This window comes from Patagioenas fasciata, chromosome 7 (assembly GCF_037038585.1).
Source record: "Patagioenas fasciata isolate bPatFas1 chromosome 7, bPatFas1.hap1, whole genome shotgun sequence".
Classification (NCBI taxonomy): Eukaryota; Metazoa; Chordata; class Aves; order Columbiformes; family Columbidae; genus Patagioenas; species Patagioenas fasciata.
Window position 1 is genome coordinate 36,809,751 of NC_092526.1, and position 17,636 is coordinate 36,827,386.

At 40.2% G+C, this 17,636-nt stretch overlaps 1 protein-coding gene across 7 annotated transcripts in view; it reads left to right on the plus strand.

Annotated features, from left to right (window-relative positions):
- DIP2A (disco interacting protein 2 homolog A) overlaps positions 1 to 17,636 on the plus strand; it is a 104,410-nt gene that overhangs the window by 69,697 nt on the left and 17,077 nt on the right. For 6 of the 7 annotated variants that reach the window (XM_065840424.2, XM_065840422.2, XM_071811429.1 and 3 more), the window contains 14 exons: positions 3 to 113; positions 916 to 1,039; positions 1,279 to 1,388; positions 1,792 to 1,894; positions 2,511 to 2,575; positions 2,886 to 2,979; positions 3,436 to 3,555; positions 4,950 to 5,064; positions 6,159 to 6,298; positions 12,523 to 12,659; positions 13,987 to 14,067; positions 14,258 to 14,385; positions 15,989 to 16,103; positions 17,240 to 17,441. In XM_065840424.2, coding sequence (XP_065696496.1) covers positions 3 to 113; positions 916 to 1,039; positions 1,279 to 1,388; positions 1,792 to 1,894; positions 2,511 to 2,575; positions 2,886 to 2,979; positions 3,436 to 3,555; positions 4,950 to 5,064; positions 6,159 to 6,298; positions 12,523 to 12,659; positions 13,987 to 14,067; positions 14,258 to 14,385; positions 15,989 to 16,103; positions 17,240 to 17,441 — 1,645 coding nt within the window. Of the gene's footprint in view, positions 1 to 2; positions 114 to 915; positions 1,040 to 1,278; positions 1,389 to 1,791; positions 1,895 to 2,510; positions 2,576 to 2,885; positions 2,980 to 3,435; positions 3,556 to 4,949; positions 5,065 to 6,158; positions 6,299 to 12,522; positions 12,660 to 13,986; positions 14,068 to 14,257; positions 14,386 to 15,988; positions 16,104 to 17,010; positions 17,098 to 17,239; positions 17,442 to 17,636 lie in introns of those variants that run through there. The other variant, XM_071811432.1, reaches the window with a different exon arrangement.

Sequence of the window (17,636 nt, forward strand, 5' to 3'; positions counted from 1 at the left end):
AGGTAGCTCTCGTATTTCCTAATAGTGATCCGGTTATGTTTATGGTGGCATTTTACGGATGTCTCCTGGCAGAACTTATTCCCGTTCCAATAGAAGTTCCGCTAACAAGAAAGGTAGGCAAATCTATTCAGCATTTTTATGGCTTGATAAATACAGGGGGGGGGGGGGGGGCGGGTCTAAACCCTCTAGTCCTTACGTGGGACCCCTCAAAGCCTGCACTTCTGAAAGCAGTATGGTGCATCAGTTGAACTACTCGGTGCATATGTTTGTAAAGTAATATGTAGTTAGGGAAGGGGGAAAATAGATGAAGCTAATAAGTTGACTATTTTCAGATATGTAACTGTAGAAATTATTTTAATTCATTATTTTTGAAAAGGTGTGTGGAAGTATTTCTTAAAAAATAATACAGAAGTGCTGTCTTTTCAGCCCTCATGCTGAGTGATGAGAGCACAGGCAGGTAGAGACGCCATAGTTATTGGAAATACCAGGATAATCTCACAAACGCTGAGGTTTTTAGGGAAGGTGTGAAATCAAAACTGAAAATCTACAGGCTCTGATCTTCAGTGCCTCAGGACTCCGAAGCAGCATCAGACCAGCTCTCTGTTTTACCAGAACTTACAAACGTCCCTGTTGGCATGGAGAGCGATACACAACCATTGCTTTTGACACTATTTTACTGCCATTGCTTGCCAGATCTGTTAATACTGCCAAATCTAAGCTGACACTAAGCAAAACTAAACCTTTTGAGCATAAATTTCAGTCTTTTGTCTTCCATAGAAGGTCTTAACGGGCTAGAAGTTTGGTTTTTTTCCTGTGATCTGAATTAGCTTAATATTTTCTAAAATGGAAAAGTTACAGTAAACTGGACAAAAGCTTTATTATCTGTAAGTTTGCTATAACGTGTTTTCTCTGTAGGATGCTGGCAGCCAGCAGATTGGGTTTCTTTTGGGCAGCTGTGGAGTGACCCTGGCTTTAACCACTGATGCCTGCCAGAAAGGCCTTCCCAAAGCTCAGACTGGTGAGGTGGTTACGTTCAAAGGTATGTTTTTAAGCTACTCACATTTCTTTATAGGATAAAGAGTGGATATATCCTTCTAGCTTGCATATAAAGAAGTGCCTGCATTGTCAAGACAGCACTTAGTGCTTCTTCATGTCGGAAGGGTGATGCTGCAGCTTTTGTTACCTCCTATTGTTATCTCTGAATACCGGGGGGGAGGCGGGGGGAGAAATGCTGATTTTTGGAACTGTAATGACAGTCACTTTTCTTTTTCTCCGAAGGCTGGCCTCGTCTCATTTGGTTTGTGATTGATGGGAAACATCTGGCAAAACCAACCAAGGACTGGCACCCGCAAGTTCGAGACGCCAGTGCTGAGATTGCTTATATTGAGGTGATGCAATATAACTTTACGGTTACTGTGTTATAGTTTGTCGTAGCACGTTTTCTTCCTTTAATCTCTTGATGCAATAAGAGAGATGGCTGTAATGATTTTGACTATGGAACATTTCCCATGAGTTTGCAAGGCAAACTGTCGTTTGAGTGGCTGTGCTGAATCAGATTGGAGATCTGGGATAATTGGCATTTTGGGATCCCTGGGGCAATTTGTTTAATTGGGGTAGAGAAACAGATTTCATATGATATTAACGTGTTCACTGAACATAAATGCATCTTTTATAGGAGATTTAAAAAAAAGTTTGCTTCATTTTTATAATAAAATATTCTTTCAGTTCACTACTTTAGATTTTCTGGATTTTGTTGTTACTCTAATGCTTGTATTAACTTTTTGTTTTTAGTACAAAACAAGTAAGGAGGGCAGCACCGTGGGCATTACTGTGTCTCACGCTTCCATGCTGGCACACTGTCACGCATTGACTCAGGCCTGTGGTTATTCAGAAGGTGAGTTGGACAGGTACAACTTCAGAGCGACACTCAGAGCTCTGAATATGCAATCTATGTTGCAAAATCGTGTTTACTCTCTTAAAAGAACTTCAGATGAGCAGTGGTAGCTTTAATTGCAAAGGGAAAGACAAACGTATTCAAAATTGTTGTGATGTGTGAAGGAAAGTAAGAAGCCACTTATAAAATGATAATCAATGTGTATTAAATTAAACATTGAAGAATGTTTAGTACAGCCATGGTAATATTTCTCACTAAATTTAGTTCTTTCAAAGATAGCTCAACTTTTTCAGTTCAGCTGAAGAAGCTTGCATCAAAGTTTCAGTCTGCATAGTTCATTGGCAAATGTAACAAACACATGGTATTAAAATGAAAACAAAGTCTTAAATACCTTGTAATAAACCAGTATATAACCATAATTGAAAGATTGTTGTAAGTAAAATAAGGCACTTTCAACTTGAGCAGCCTGTTTGTTTTAGACAAGAAAGCATGGGAACATAGCTTTGATTTCTTAGCGGGGCTGGAAGTTTCATAGTTATGTTAACAGATATTTTGAGTTCTTAAATATTCTCATAAATATGCATCTTAAGTCTGATAGTTTTTCCTTCGCTTTCAGCTGAAACACTAACAAATGTCTTGGATTTCAAAAGAGATGCTGGCCTTTGGCATGGTGTATTAACAGTGAGTGTTTGAATGAATGACAAAAACTGCAGCAAGTTGCTTCTCTCAGGGATATTGGTATCTGAATGCAGTCAAATTCTCAAACTTTATATTTCAATATTTATATTTTTCAGAATAAAGTGTTACTTTTTCAGTAATAGACTGCACCAGGCGTAGCTTATGTTTTTACTGACTATACATGTGGTTTTCACTAAGAGTTAAATGTAAGAGTTATGCTGTGGCTATGATGATTTTTTTTTTTGAAGTATTGGTGCATGCTGTGTGTTCTTTGAGCCACTTCGTATTTTATTTTCCAATATTTTTCTCACAGAGTGTTATGAACAGGATGCATGTCATCAGTATTCCCTATGCATTGATGAAGGTTAATCCACTTTCTTGGATACAGAAAGTCTGCTCATACAAAGGTAACCTTAAAAGATTTTTACTTAACCCATCTCTTTTTTGATGACCTAAAGAAAAAATTGTATAAATTGTCTGCTCTAAGGCTACTGCTGTTTTATCCATCTGGGTTCCTTTGCCATAGCTTTAGCAGTTGATTACTCCATTTCAGTGTTATGTGTAGCGGTATATTCGTTGATGGGTGACATTGGTGGCTTCTTCTGATAGAACTGTAAAGAAACTGCGTTTCTCATCTCAGTATTTGAATTTGTAGTAAGCATTTAAGTTCTGTAATCAAGTCCATCTAGAGACATTGAGTATACACATGTCATGGTAGTTAGAAAACAAATACAAATGTCAAATATTTATGTTTGTAATTTGTTTCGTAAATATATGTAAATCCATAAGAATACTTATGTAATCTTATATTTAGTATTGATTTTGTTCTGCACACAACCCTAATTTATTTTCTTTATTTTCAGCCCGTGTAGCAGTAGTCAAATCCCGTGATATGCACTGGTCACTTTTGGCTCAGAGGGATCAGAGAGACGTCAGTCTGAGCTCCTTACGAATGTTGATAGTGGCAGATGGAGCTAATCCATGTGAGTACGGATGCGGTTGTGTCAGCCCAAGGTGAACTCGCACACTGAAACTCACAGAACGCTGGGTCTGCGCTGCAGGAGCTAAGCTTGTTACAGTTCAGCAAAAGAGAGCGAGCAGCAGTTATTGCTTTGCCAAGGACACTAGAGGGAAACTTTCACAGGTGTTCTGAAGGGTCTATTCTTTACACAATGAATAGCTTACAACATAATCTGAAAGAGGTTTTTAGAATTTCAAGTAAATCATAATGCCAGTTTCGAAGCAGTTGCTCATGTATGTAGACATTAGATCTTTGAGTTGCGGTGTCTGATTCTGCACGTGCCCCTGGGGCTTGTCTCAGTCATGTGCGAGGACAGAAAAATGGGAGCAATCGCAGCCTTAACTCAAAAACTATTAACTAGAGTATGCAGTAGGTTCTTGCCTTTTTCTGTCAATCATATGGTGACAGTTTCCAGTGATTTAAGAAAGCAGCTGTGAGGTTCCTTTTGCAACAGGCAAGAATACACCTCCATTGCTTAATTTTGCTGTTCTCGTACACCAGCAAATCAAGAGTATTTCAGATTCCTTGGAGTTGCATGGTAAGAGATCAGCAAGTTGTGATGGTAGAAGGTGAAACCTTGAAATGATCTTGCTGAGGTTGTATTTGTTGTAAGCGCAGTTTCAGAGCTGATGCTCAGAAAGTTAGGCTGTTTGCTCTATAATAAAATGCTATTTGTATGCTAGTGATGCATCTACTTTTTCATTGCTGTTTGCACTTCTTACCTATATTTAGCTGTGTAAATACATTTTTTTAACTTCATCTTTACGTCACTGCCGTGCTCTCGTATGAATTGATGTGAAATTATACCTGGGATGTAGTATAATCAGTGAAGTTTGCTGGTTTGTGTTACGTGCCACAATTCCACAACTGTAAAATACAGAGCTGCAGATGATGACGTATCCTCTTGCATTTTGGGTTGAGTGCTAAAGGCCAGGTAAAGTTTGGAACTGAAGATAGGTCAGAAGCATTTGATGTTAATTTCTAAATGCTTTGGTTCTGTCACTTCTATAAGAAACACTTAAATAGACAACAGATCTAGTTACCCTTGGTGACAAAATATTCTGATCACTGGAGGAGTTTCCATGATGTTAAGTGTTGTGGAGTGCTGCCAGAGAAAGAGAAGTTATGAATTTCATTCAGTGAATTAGTTGTTAACCACTGTGAGGTTTTTTTTCCAAATCTAACGTCTCATAATAGCCTGGGATGTCTCTTAGGTGGTTTGTATATTGGTTTTGTGCATAGATGCAACCAAATTTGTGTAGCTGAGCTGAGAGTCAGCATAGACTTCAAAATCCTGCAGCTCAAGCTTTCCTGCCCTTGGGAAAATGTTTCCAATTGTGTGGTTGTTCTTTTTAGGGTCAATATCTTCATGTGATGCATTCCTGAATGTATTTCAATCCAGAGGTTTGAGACCAGAAGTAATCTGTCCCTGTGCAAGCTCTTCAGAGGCACTAACTGTTGCTATTCGCAGGTAATTCTCTTTTCTGAGGAGTGAGCTGAAGCATTTCTTGGCTATTGAATTGTATCTGGTGTTAAAATGTTAGTCAGGAAAGACCATTACGCACATAAAGATGCTCAAATACCTAGGCAGAGGAAGTTTGAGGCTCACAAGTATCTCTTTCACTGAAGGATGGGTAGTTTTAGTTTGTTTCCTTTTAAAAGTGTAACATTTTCTAAAAGTAGTGAGCCATAAGGTGTGTTTATTACTGTTTGGGAGAGTGGGGTCTCATCCTCAGTGATGTTGCTGCAGGACCTTTATAAAATGCCCCAAAAATCAAGACTGCTACTTATTTAGTAAGAAGGTGCTGAATCTTTAGGTAATTGCTTATATACAGTGTCTTGTAAACAGGGCTAAAGAAAGAAAAAGGTATTTGTGACTGGTCTGAAAAACACTGTTAGATTTCTGGAGATAGCAAGAGATGCCCTGAAAAAAAAGGAAATGCTTTTATTATAATGAGACATATGGATGGAATATGCTGTAGTTTTTTGACAGTGGTTTTGATCCAAATGTGCTTTTCCAGAAAACCAATTTCAAGTAAACTTGAAACAAACAAAAATAGATCTTTTGGAGAGTGGTTTTCCTGATGAGAGAACAAATATTTCCAAAATTTAAACAAACACATTTAAAGCACTGTTTTTCACAACAGCACCTAGAATTTTTGCTCTGTTGCATCCTGAAGGATCAAGAATTACACAAAATTGAGTTGTTCATCCTCCATCAGTTCTGCTTAGAGCAAGAAGTATCAAGCCCTCCAGACACTTCCTAATTTTTCCTGATGTTTAGAAAATGTAACCTTTGAGTGCTTATTTTTGACACTTCTTTGCCCATAATAGAACTAAATCCCCTCTGTAACACTTTAGAGTGGGAGGAGGCTACGTTATGTTTTATTCTAACTCTTTTTAAATCTAGTTAAACTATATTACCAGTCGTGAACTCCTGTTTGTTTAAAATGAGAAACCATGATTTCGCTTAACTTTAAGCCCGAGAGACTCACACCGTGTTTTTGATGACTGCGTTGCCATGGGTCTGTTGATTCAGACCTGATTTGTCTTTCTGTTTTGCAGACCTCCAGAACTGGGTGGGCCTCCTCCAGGAAAAGCTGTGTTGTCTATGAACTGCCTGAGTTTCGGGGTTATAAGAGTGGACACAGAAGAGAAGTTGTCTGTGTTAACTGTACAGGATGTTGGTCAGATTATGCCTGGAGGTAGGAAAGCATCTCATGTAGGTTTAAGCATATTCCATGTAAGTTATCTTTGCCATTATACTTGTGCTGATGAGAAACATCAGTGTAAAATGATGAATAGGTTTAACGTAGTATGACTTAGGTTTTGACATGTTACTTCAACACATGATGATTAAGTACTAGATTATTTGGTGTTTTCAATATAGATTAATCCACGATAAATTCGAATGACCGTAGGTTCTGGTATGGGCAGATGCTCTGCAGAGTTGTGGTATTATTCACTTATTTCACATCGGTGCTGACTGGCGTACAGTTATGTAACAACAAATACAGCAGAACAGAGCAAAATGTAAAGCACAGTAAGAAACGTGGTCAGACCGCAGCTGCAACGATGTGTCCATTTCTGGGCTCCCTGATACCAGAGAGATGGAGCTGCTGAAGCGAGTCCAGCAGAGGGTCACTGAGATGATTAAGGGACTGGCTGTGCCGAAGCCTTGCTCTCTGCAGATGTGTTGCACCTTAAGCTGCTCTTCATACGTAGCCACTACAGCTGTAAGCCCCCTTGGTTCATCTCGTGTAGTGCGTTTGCTCAGCGGCAGGTTCAAATCTACCTTATGATGTTGGAAGAATTACCTGCACATTTGTGGGTAATTAATTTCACCTTTTCTATTTAACTCATTAGTGAAAAATACGTCCCCGTCTTTGTGAAATGCTTAATTGGGTAGTGAGGGGGATCCTTGACAAAACTCCTTTTCCTTTGTCAAGCGCCTTGGAGCATTGCTTGGCAAATCTGATGGACCCTTCTGGTTTAGGATGCCATTGGTAAACAGTCAACAACGCTACCACGACTTTCTACATTAGTAAGAAACGTGGAAGAACGTGTCTGCTTGTGTGAGGGGAGAACAGTTAAGTGTGTATCCATTTAGTTCCGTGAAGTGATACGACTTGTAATTGATGGCTATTGCTGTTTTAAAATGTAGTAGCAAGTGGCAAAACTACTTGTAGGTTAAGCAGAATTGGGAAACTTATATGAATTAATTCTTTTAAAACTCTGGTCAGCATTGGGCCATCAGTATGTGGGGCAGATTAACTTCAATTTGACCAAATAACAACATTTCCAGGTCTGGACGTATATTTTAGCATAAATTTCTTTGTACGTTCCTTAAGTCAGAACATACAGGATAGAGTTTTTTTCTAGAGGATTAATCCAATGACTTTGTTCCCTGTGACTGTCTCTCAAAAAACAAGTTAAAATCTTCCAGAGTAGGAAGAAATTTAAAAAGCAGCATTTGTGTGCCAAATGAAAAGAAATGATTACTTAAGAAATTAGTTACTTATTTTCAAACGAGTCTAGCTCTACATTCTAACAGTAGATATACTTGTGTCTTACCTTGTGACATTTATGCTTTTTCCTGTGCAGCATTCGTGGAGATGTGCTCTGTGCATTCTCGCTTGGTGTTTGGCATACAGGAGAGAACGTACCACCATTTCCTTTCCTGTTAATTACCCTCTTAATTACTCTGCTGACTGATGACTCTTGCTGTTTGGTTGGGTCTGTTTTCATGGGTTTAGGGTTTATTTTTTGGTGGTGTGGGGGTCTTTTTGTGTGTTTTTTGGTTTTGTTTGGGTTTTTTGTCCTTTCCTTAGATGGCTGTGCTTTTCCCAAAGGCATAATTTGAGTCAGATGCTATCCCTGAAGGCTTTGTTCTATCTTCTGTCCTCAGTGAATGCATTTAAGGTCTTGAAAGTGACCATGTGCCATAGTCTTTCAATCATCTTGTGACATAAGAGTCCACATTTCTGGATTTTGTTTGGTCCAAAGTGCCGTGGACATCATCTCCAAGCCAAGAACTAGTAGTCATGCTGAGGCTTGATCTCATTACCCTTGAAAGATCCCTGGTGTACTTTATTCAGGAACCGGCTGGTTAAAAGGTCACGGATAAAGTGTCAGTTTTCACCCTCCTGTTCTTTAGGTCTTGCCATTTGTTCAGAGGCACTGAGCCCACTTGCTATGGGGATCTTATTCAACAGACACCTCAGCACCAGGGTCGTGTCTTGTGTCACTGCTGTTTAACCCGTAGGCCACTCTTGATGCCACATTCTCTTCAGTTGCTGTGGCTGTTCACTTATGTTACTTACTGTGAATGCCAATCACAAAGCCACCAGGGAAGCGGAAGCATCCATAAAGAAACCTTCCCAGCCAAGACAGCACATGAATTCCTGAGTGAGAACCTAGTCTGTGTTCCCCTAGAATCTTCTCTGCAGCTCCTGGAGGGATGGCGTTTGGTCTCACCTGTTGCCATAACAATCTTTAGTTCATTTTTTTCAAGTTGAACTGGTAATGATGTTAGAGAGAGTACTAAACCTCTCCTGCCTGCTTTGTGCCTCCAACTTTCCCATCAACTGGGAAGGGATTGCCATGTCATCTTGGAAACTTATTGTACCTCGTGCTTGGACATGGATTTGGATGCTCAGCATATCCACTTACATTTGCCTCCCTGCTATGTCCCAATTAAACGTTTCCATTTTTTTGCAGGGATTCTTTTCTCATTCTTTCTTTGACAGGAGAGTAACTCTCATCCAGAACATCTACATCCCTATGGCTCCTAATCATGCAAAGAGCATCATAGCAGCAGCTATTTTCTTATAACAGGAAACTTTGGGTTGGTGCCAGATCTTAGGCTTCTGCAAGATGAAATTATACAATGTCAAGTTCTGGATTCTGACTGCATTCAGCACCTTTCCCTTCTGAAGCTTAAGGAGAATGGTTCCAATTTCTCAAAGAGCAGGATGCTTACTTTGTCTCCAGTCTATGGATGTCTCGGAGGTTATCGTTTCCTCTGTGTCTCAGCAAACATTTGCTCAAGTTCTGGTAGTGATCACGATGCATCTTCACTGCAGAGGAGTCTGGTTCCTTCATCTTAGTGCCCCATTTGTGAAAGGAGTTGTTGCAGAACAATTTAGTGAAGCTTTCAGTCTTATTGCTTAGATCGTGAATGTGAGATAGAAGTACCTCATCCCCACTTAGAATTTATCACAGTAGTCAGTTCTGTATGTTCCACTTGGCTTCAGTTTGTCACATGATGGCACAGCAGCCGGCCACTGCAGCACTTCTTCCTTTGGACATCTCTGGCGATGCATACACATGTGATGCGGCAGATTCTTCCAGTTCAGATGTTGTGCTCTGGCTGCTTGTGTGAACATCAGAGCCGAGATTCTTGTTCATCCTCAGCTAGGAAGCTGTCTTGCTTTATGCCTGTTGCTCTTCCCAGAAGAGCACGGAAAGATTCAGATCCTTGCATTGCATATCCCCATGTGCTGTTTTCTTCAAAGATTAGGTTCCTCTAGAAACACTGCAAACACATTCCACAATGGTGGTAGCGGCATTTTATCTTAGCTGTTGAGTATTTTTTTCCTGAGGCTTCCTGCTGCTAGAACAGAAGTTGTAACTAAAGATTGTAATGCAAGGAGAACCTTCTCTTTTTTTATTGTCACAGACCCAGGCCTTTTAGGAAGACTTGCTTCTTCATGAGAAGATGTTGAAATTCCACTGTTGGCACATAGTAACAATCCAAATGGATATCACTTGCATACGGATCCACTATGAAACTGTGACAGTGGAGCAGGAGAGCGCTTTCCAACGCTCCTCAGGCACCTTTGGCAGCAACACTCTGCTGCACAGGCCTCTGACATTCTTCTTGCATTAATACTTTGCTGGTCTCGAAACATCCAAAGCTGAATCCAGTCTTCTGTAGGGCATCAGTGCGGTCATTTGTTTGCACGGCAGGATCCTCATCCTCAGCCAGATATCTCCTGGCAGGGCAAACTGCTGTAGTCACCATCTCTACCAATGTACCTGTGGACTCATTTGAGGAAAGCAATCACTGTTCTTCATGATGTGTAGTCCACATGTACATTCCTGTCCCATCTGCTTTTCCCTTCTCTCTAATTCTTTTTCAGATGCAATGCTGTTGAGAGAGACTGAAATGGTGGTAGATGCGCTCTCTTGTATGTCACACATGAAGCAGGACAAGGAGAAGCAAGAGTACAGGCTCTACAGATACTGCAAAAGGAAAACCTTGCAGTATCAATGGCAGGGCAGAACTCTACCTGCTGTTAGAATGTACGGGTAGACTACCTGTATCATACATTGGTTACTGGTGAGTATTTTTTTTACGGATCAGGATGATAGGATTGTCCTTGTGCTTCATGGACAAAGCATCATTTGGGGACTGTAGGCCCATCTTTTGGTTTTTCTGTGTTTGTGAATGAGTTGAGGACTGTTAGCGTTTGTGTATGCCTACAAATTGTTGCGCTCTCTGCAGTTATTAACGCTTCTCTCCACATCATTACTTAGATGTTACGTACAGAGTTCTGGGATTAACCAAGTTATTTCCTGTCATAATACACTATTTATTCTGTTTCAATATGCTATGAAGTTTAAATGGCCTTTTTTTCCAGTTTTTCCACCTAAATTGCAAAATGCGTTTTTTGCACAGCTGATAGTTGCTACTGTATAGTTTAATTCCAGTCTTCTAGTTCATCCATATCATTTTCAGCAACTGAAGCTCTTGTTATAATTTGGACTTGGACAGAATTTGAGTGGTGTCTCCTTGTTTGGTCACCAAATGCTATCATTGTGCGGTTCCAAACACTGTGTTAATAAATGCGGGTTGTTCTGATAGATAATTTTTATGGAACAAGTGTAATTTAGAGGTTGATCTGTTGGTAGGCTGAATTCCTGTCTCCCCTGTTCAGACCTAAGAACTGAAGATTGCTCTGAGATGTGAAAATTTATCTGTAAGCCCAGCAGAATTCTTGGTCCATGCCTGCAGCAGAGCTGGATTTATGTTGTATTAGTATTAAAGGAGATGTGCCCCTTTCCTTTTATGATTTCTCTTCGTGCTAGTTGAACAGCAATAAAAGCACAGGCTGTATGTATATCACTTAAGATTGGCTAAATTAGACAAGAGCAATGTCGTCCTTCATAGTGGCTGTTCTGAGCCTTATCCAGGCTTCTCATCTGACATACATTCTACAGCCAAAGCATTCAAAAGATCCTGGTAGAAATAAACCAACTAAATGAATTTTGATTCCTCTGGGATCTCGTGTTTTTTTCTTTTTTTAATTTTTTCAATATAGAATGCATGACCACAAAGTGCTCTGATAATCTGGGTTGGAAGCAGATGCAATGGGAAAGGGCAGTATTATGGTATAGTCTGTGTCACTTTTCAAAGGCTCTGTTTATTTGGTATTGGCCCAGCTTTGGATTTCTTTGTTAATCTGAAGTGTTAAGTGCTAAGCTAAACTTCCTTGCTCCATCATTCTTTCTTCCCTGATATCCTTTTTCCTTTCCCTTTGGGACTAGGAAAGGACAAATGCAGACTGCTTAGGCAAGAGTTCTACTTAGCCAGGGAAACCTCTGAGAAAACGGTGGCTTCAAAAGTGAAGTATAATCAGTGACCAGAGCAAAGCTTGGCATAATGTTTAGTTTACAAGTGTGTATATCCTTCATTAGAAATAAGACAATTTCAGTGTAGGAAGACTCTGAGGTTTCAGAAGAAAATTGGTAAGGATAACAGCAGGACCTTTCCGAAATGCAGTCCTTTTAGTGAGTCGAAGAAGATCATCAAACTGAAGATAGTGAAGAGATAATACGTGGTCACAGGAAGAAGTTCATTAAGGAACAACTCTGTGACGAATTGTTTGTGGTCTCCAAATAATAGTTGGCAGACTGACCTGCTTTAAAAGAAAATGGGACATAATGCAGAAAAGTCATTGACCTGCCAGTGACAATAAAACAACGTCGTTTTCCCTCCATTTATAATGTGTTTCTCACATAACTTAAAGGATGGTACTATGAATGCCAAAGTGTGCAACAAATAAAGTGAATGGTATGTCTGTAATGAGTATTTTCTTATTTATCATCTTTATTCTCATATATGCTTGTACTTGATCAAACTACCTGTCTTCATATTGAAAAGCAATTGCTACAGTTTTGGATTCACTTGCAGCTGATGTGTAGGCTTTGAAGCACTGTAAGAAAAACTTTGCATTTGTAAACTTGCATCTTTAATGTTGGAGAGCACGTTACGCAGGCTTTCAAATAGATAGAGCTCTCTTACACGCTGTGGTTTTGCTGTAGCTGATACATAATTGATATTAAAATCTTAATCTGCTTCTCAGTGGCAAAGCAGATTCTGTGGCAACTGTGCTGTGATTCTGTGCTCTTCCTCTCCCCTTAGCAAACGTGTGTGTTGTGAAGGTGGATGGGACTCCTTATCTCTGTAAAGCCGATGAGGTTGGAGAAATATGTGTGAATTCAGGTGCAACGGGGATGACGTATTTCGGCCTCCTCGGAATCACAAAGAATGTGTTTGAGGTTTGTATTTCTCTTTTTAATATGAAGTTTTATCATTACATTTCTAGTATTTCTTTTTGCAAATGAATTTCTTTTTTCCTTAACCTTCCTTTTTTATTTTATTAGAAAAAGCCATGGCCAAATACACTTTGCTTCATTCTGTATCATGACTTAAAATTCTCTCTTATAACCAAAAATACAAGGTACCATCAGAAGTCAGTCTATAGTCTGAAATCTGGTGTTGCACCTGTGTTAGCATTTAAATTCATTTTAGTTCTGTATTAATACAGCAGTCTGACGTAAAGTCACCTGAGGACATTTCAAGTTTATTGGCGCATGACTTGGTATGCAGAGTTGGAAGTTAATCTGATATTTGTGAGCTGCTTCATACAATCAAAATGCATTTGTTAAGATATAATACGCTATTTAGAAAAGCTTCCTTTATGTATTGCAAACAGTATGTGCTTTCCAAAGTGAACTTTAGTGTTGATCTGCTGTAATGTTTAGAATGCTGTTGGATGTTCCTAGGTATATGGAAGAAGAGATAGTGATGATAGCATAAGAGTCATAAGCCCTCTAGTTTGCCAAAGTAAAGCAAAAGCGATTTCGGCCCAGATTTCTCCTTGAGGTGGTACCTCAGTTTCATATTTTCCTTTTTCTGTCAAGAAAGGAGTGAAAGTCCATCGGGAGTTGCACACAGAGTAGTGCTAACACTGGGCAGCAATTTGAAGACTGGGGTGACGTATGGATTTCTACCAGAGAAATCTTTCTGTCAGCTTCCCAAGCCTCAGCACTTCAAACGCTATCCGTAGCTGGTGAGAGCTGAGCCAGCAAGAAACCTGGTGGAACAGAAGAGATGGTGGAAGGCGAGGAAACCACCTGAGCAAATGAGAGGAGCTTGCTTAATGCTTTTGCTCTGTTTCTCCGTTGTAAGCAGTCCCATAATTGCAGCAAACTTAACTTTCTTGAAGTTTTGACAGTGTAGCATTTGTCACAATTAAAGTGATTGATGTGCCTGGATACACATCTCATGGGAGATTTGAATAGTAGCAACAGAAGGACCTTCTCATTAAGTGCTATATGAGTGCATACTATAAAAACTGATTAAAAATGCAGTGTGAACTCTTGTTATAAGGGCTAAGTAGCCAAGAAAAAGACTTTCCACAGAGTTAAGAATTGATGTGTTCATCATTATCCAAAACTTGTTGTTCACACTTGATAGTAATTGTTGTCATTGGGTAATTTTTCAACTGAGCGTAGAGCTGCAATGAAACAGAGGCAGAAGAAATTTTAACTTCATGTTTGTTACCATTACTGTGAGTGTCTAAATACTTACGTGTTCCTTCAGGCCATTCCAGTGACGGCAGCCGGCGTGCCTGTTTCAGACCAGCCGTTTACAAGGACAGGATTGCTTGGCTTTGTGGGTCCTGTAAGTATGAATGAGCCATCAGAGACCCAGCTTTGTCCTACCTCCCAGCTCTAAGTGACACCCCCAAATTCAGCAGAATTCTGTGTCAGGGCAGTGACCTCAGTATTGTTGGTATTAGTCAGGCAGGTATTGTCAGGAGTCCAGAGGTTTTTTTTCCCCGCCTCTGTTTCTAATCCTGTCTTCTTTTCAGGACTATTTGGTGTTTGTGGTAGGAAAATTGGATGGTCTGATGACAGTTAGTGGCCGCAGGCACAACGCAGATGATGTGGTAGCCACCGCCTTGGCAGTCGAACCCATGAAGTTTGTCTATCGGGGAAGGTGAGTATCTTAAAAACTTCACCACTGCTAACTGGGCTTTGTTGCTCCTTTTTTCACCCACAAGCAAACAAGTAGTAACACAGCATATAGAGGAGTCTTGCATGTGAATTTTTACATGTGTATTTTGCAGCAAAGGCAACACTGTGGTGTGATGTGCCAGATGAGAACTTGGCTGTCCCCGCTAACTTGAAAGACAAATATTGACACTCTGCTTCATGCACAATAGATTTAAAATGACTTTCACATAGAATAAGCATAGGTCTGTAAGTGCCTGTTTAAAACTTCTTTCAAAGCTTCTGTTAAGACAATCAAATGAAGCTCATATGCCAGATGTAAAACACAACTCCCTTTTGCCTGCCTGAGCCGTTCATGCAGAGTGGCCTAGGGATGAACTTCACAGCATGTTCTAAAGAACAAACTGGACGTGTTGAGGCTGCTGAAGGACCTTCAGAGATTGTGTTGTATCACCAACTTTATTGTCCTTCAGTGGTTAGTGACTCAATGTCTGGATGGGGAACAGTGACGAATAGTGTCCCTCAGGGGTCCATAGTGGGACCAGTCCTGTCTAATATCTTCATCAATGACAGAGACAGTGGCATCAGGTGCACCCTCAGCAAGTGTGCAGATGTTGGAGAGAGGCCAGAGGAGGCTACCAAGATGATGAGAGGGATGGAACAGCTCTCCTATGAGGAAAGGCTGAGAGAGTTGGGGTGTTCAGCTCCAGGGAGACTTTGTTGTGGCCTTTCTGTACTTAAAAGGGGCTGATACGAAAGATGGGGACAGACTTTTTAGCAGGGCCTGTTGCAGGAGGACAAGGGGAAATGGTTTTAAAGTAAAAGAGGGAAGATTCAGACTGGATAAAAAGAAGGAATTCTGTACAATGAGGGTGGTGAAACACTGGAACAGGTTGCCTAGAAAGGGGGTAGATGCCCCATCTGTGGAAATATTCAAGGTCAGGTTGGACAGGGCTCTGAGCAACTTGATGTCGCTCCCTATTTCCCTGCTTATTGCTGGGGTTGGACTAGATGAACTTCAAAGGTCCCTTCCAAGCCAAACTCTGATTCTATGAAAGTTGAACTTCCCTCATTTTTGCATCACTTGTGCAATTCACATATAAAAATAACGGCACTTACCTGATTGAGGCATCATTAATATCTTATCCTAGAATATGCAAGCTTAAAACTAATTTAATTTATAAAGAGGAGTAAGTATTTTTCAATGCATTGACAGACATGGTGGTCAGTAATTTGGCATAGCTGCTGTCTTTCAGGAGGGACATTGTATGTAGGTGCAACGAGTTTAGCATGCATGATGGAGTTATATAGGCAAGTTTGCACAGCCCCTGCACGTATGGAACCTACCTGTGTTAAACATGCACTACACTGGTGACTGCAAATTCGCTTGACCCCCAACAGAAATAAATTGCAATAACAAACCTACATTTGTTTCAAATGTCCGTGATTTTGTGATGATCTGGCATGAATAATGCTTGTGTGTGTTGAAACCGTACCACGAAAGGTTGCAGTCATTTCCATATTATAATAAACCATGCCATGTTCATCATATGTTGCATCCTATCATTCTTCTGTCCTTTGCGTTTTAGGATAGCAGTGTTTTCTGTGACCGTTTTGCATGATGATCGAATAGTGCTTGTGGCAGAGCAGCGCCCTGATGCGTCAGAGGAGGATAGTTTTCAGTGGATGAGCAGGGTTCTACAGGTAGTCAGTCTGTCCTTTCTCTCTTTCCAGGTGAATAAGGCTGATACATGACATGAGAATCTCAGAGCATCTTTTTTTCCCATAAGAAAAACCTATGAGTGTAACCACAGAGAGTTAAAATAAGTTGACTTTGGGATGTCTTTCAGGGTTGATAGTTAACAGAATTTTGTAAAAAGTAAGATTTCTGAATGTTTTTTAACTTCATACTACGAGGATTCTTAAAGTCCTAAGGACAACAGTTTTTGTTTGTTTTAATTCTGCATATCTGCTGATTTCATACTGTCTGGAACAGTTAAGTCTGAAAATGTTTAAGGGTATACTTAGTGCCAAGTATCAAAACAGACCCTGAAATCTTTCTATGTCACTAACATCCTTATTCGAGATCTCCAACAGCAAGCATTAAACTTTTTTTCTTGATTACTTTGTTGTGTTTTTGTGGGAGGCCAGGAGGGAGGGGAATTCTGGTAGATTTGAGGATTGTGGAATTAATTGATCAGTTCTAAGGAAGTAAAAAGCAAGAAAGCAATCATGGAAGCAATCATTCAGAAGACTGAAGGGAAGGCTAGAGAACAGCTGCAGGGAAGGTGCTTAAGAGTAAGGCAGTTATAATAATGGTTTCTGTCTAATTTCAGCTTTGTAATCTTTTTGGAGGGAATGCCTGGTAATAGAAAGGCTGTTACTCATGAGAGAAAATATTTTTTCTCTTTTTAGAAGTGTCATAGCTAAAATAGACACTCAAGTTTTAGACAGCAAGGTGTTTCCCTCCCTATTTTTGTGGTTTTATGTTCTACTGCGCTTTTGTGATTGTGCCATACATGCTAAATTTGCTGTGGTATAATTTTGGCTTTTTAAAATCTCTGCACTTTTTGCCCACTTTTAAGAGACTTTCCTAATCCCTGATGTGCAGGTGGCATCCCCTTGATAGAGTGCACAAGCAAAGTCCGGGGTCTGCTCCTGCTCCCATTGAAGTCATGGCACAACTCCTATGAGTTCAGTGAGTGCAGAATTGGACCCTTTATTTGCAAATTGTGGTGCAAGTAAAAATTTTACTGTTATTAAAAGACTTGAATTCAAATTCTCTAGCTCCATTCCAGTTGATAACATGGAATGTATTTTCTGTTTTACTTTCTGTCAAGGCAATCGATAGCATTCACCAAGTGGGCGTCTACTGTCTTGCCTTGGTGCCAGCCAACACTTTGCCAAAGGCTCCGCTTGGAGGAATTCATATTTCAGAAACCAAGCAGCGCTTTTTAGAGGGTGCTCTGCACCCCTGTAATGTCTTGATGTGTCCACACACTTGCGTTACTAACCTGCCTAAGCCCCGACAGAAACAACCCGGTGAGTGAACCAGAGCTTCGTTCTGTCTGTCTGTCTGTCTCTGAGGGTGTGCGTGGAGTTGTTCCTGTACGGATTATCTTGCAGAAGCTGGTAAGTCACACAATAAAACTGAAGGACAGACAGACCTCAATTTGCAGAATCAGCAATGGACTGATTTTTAATGTACCATACTGAGAACGAACTGATTTTTGGTTT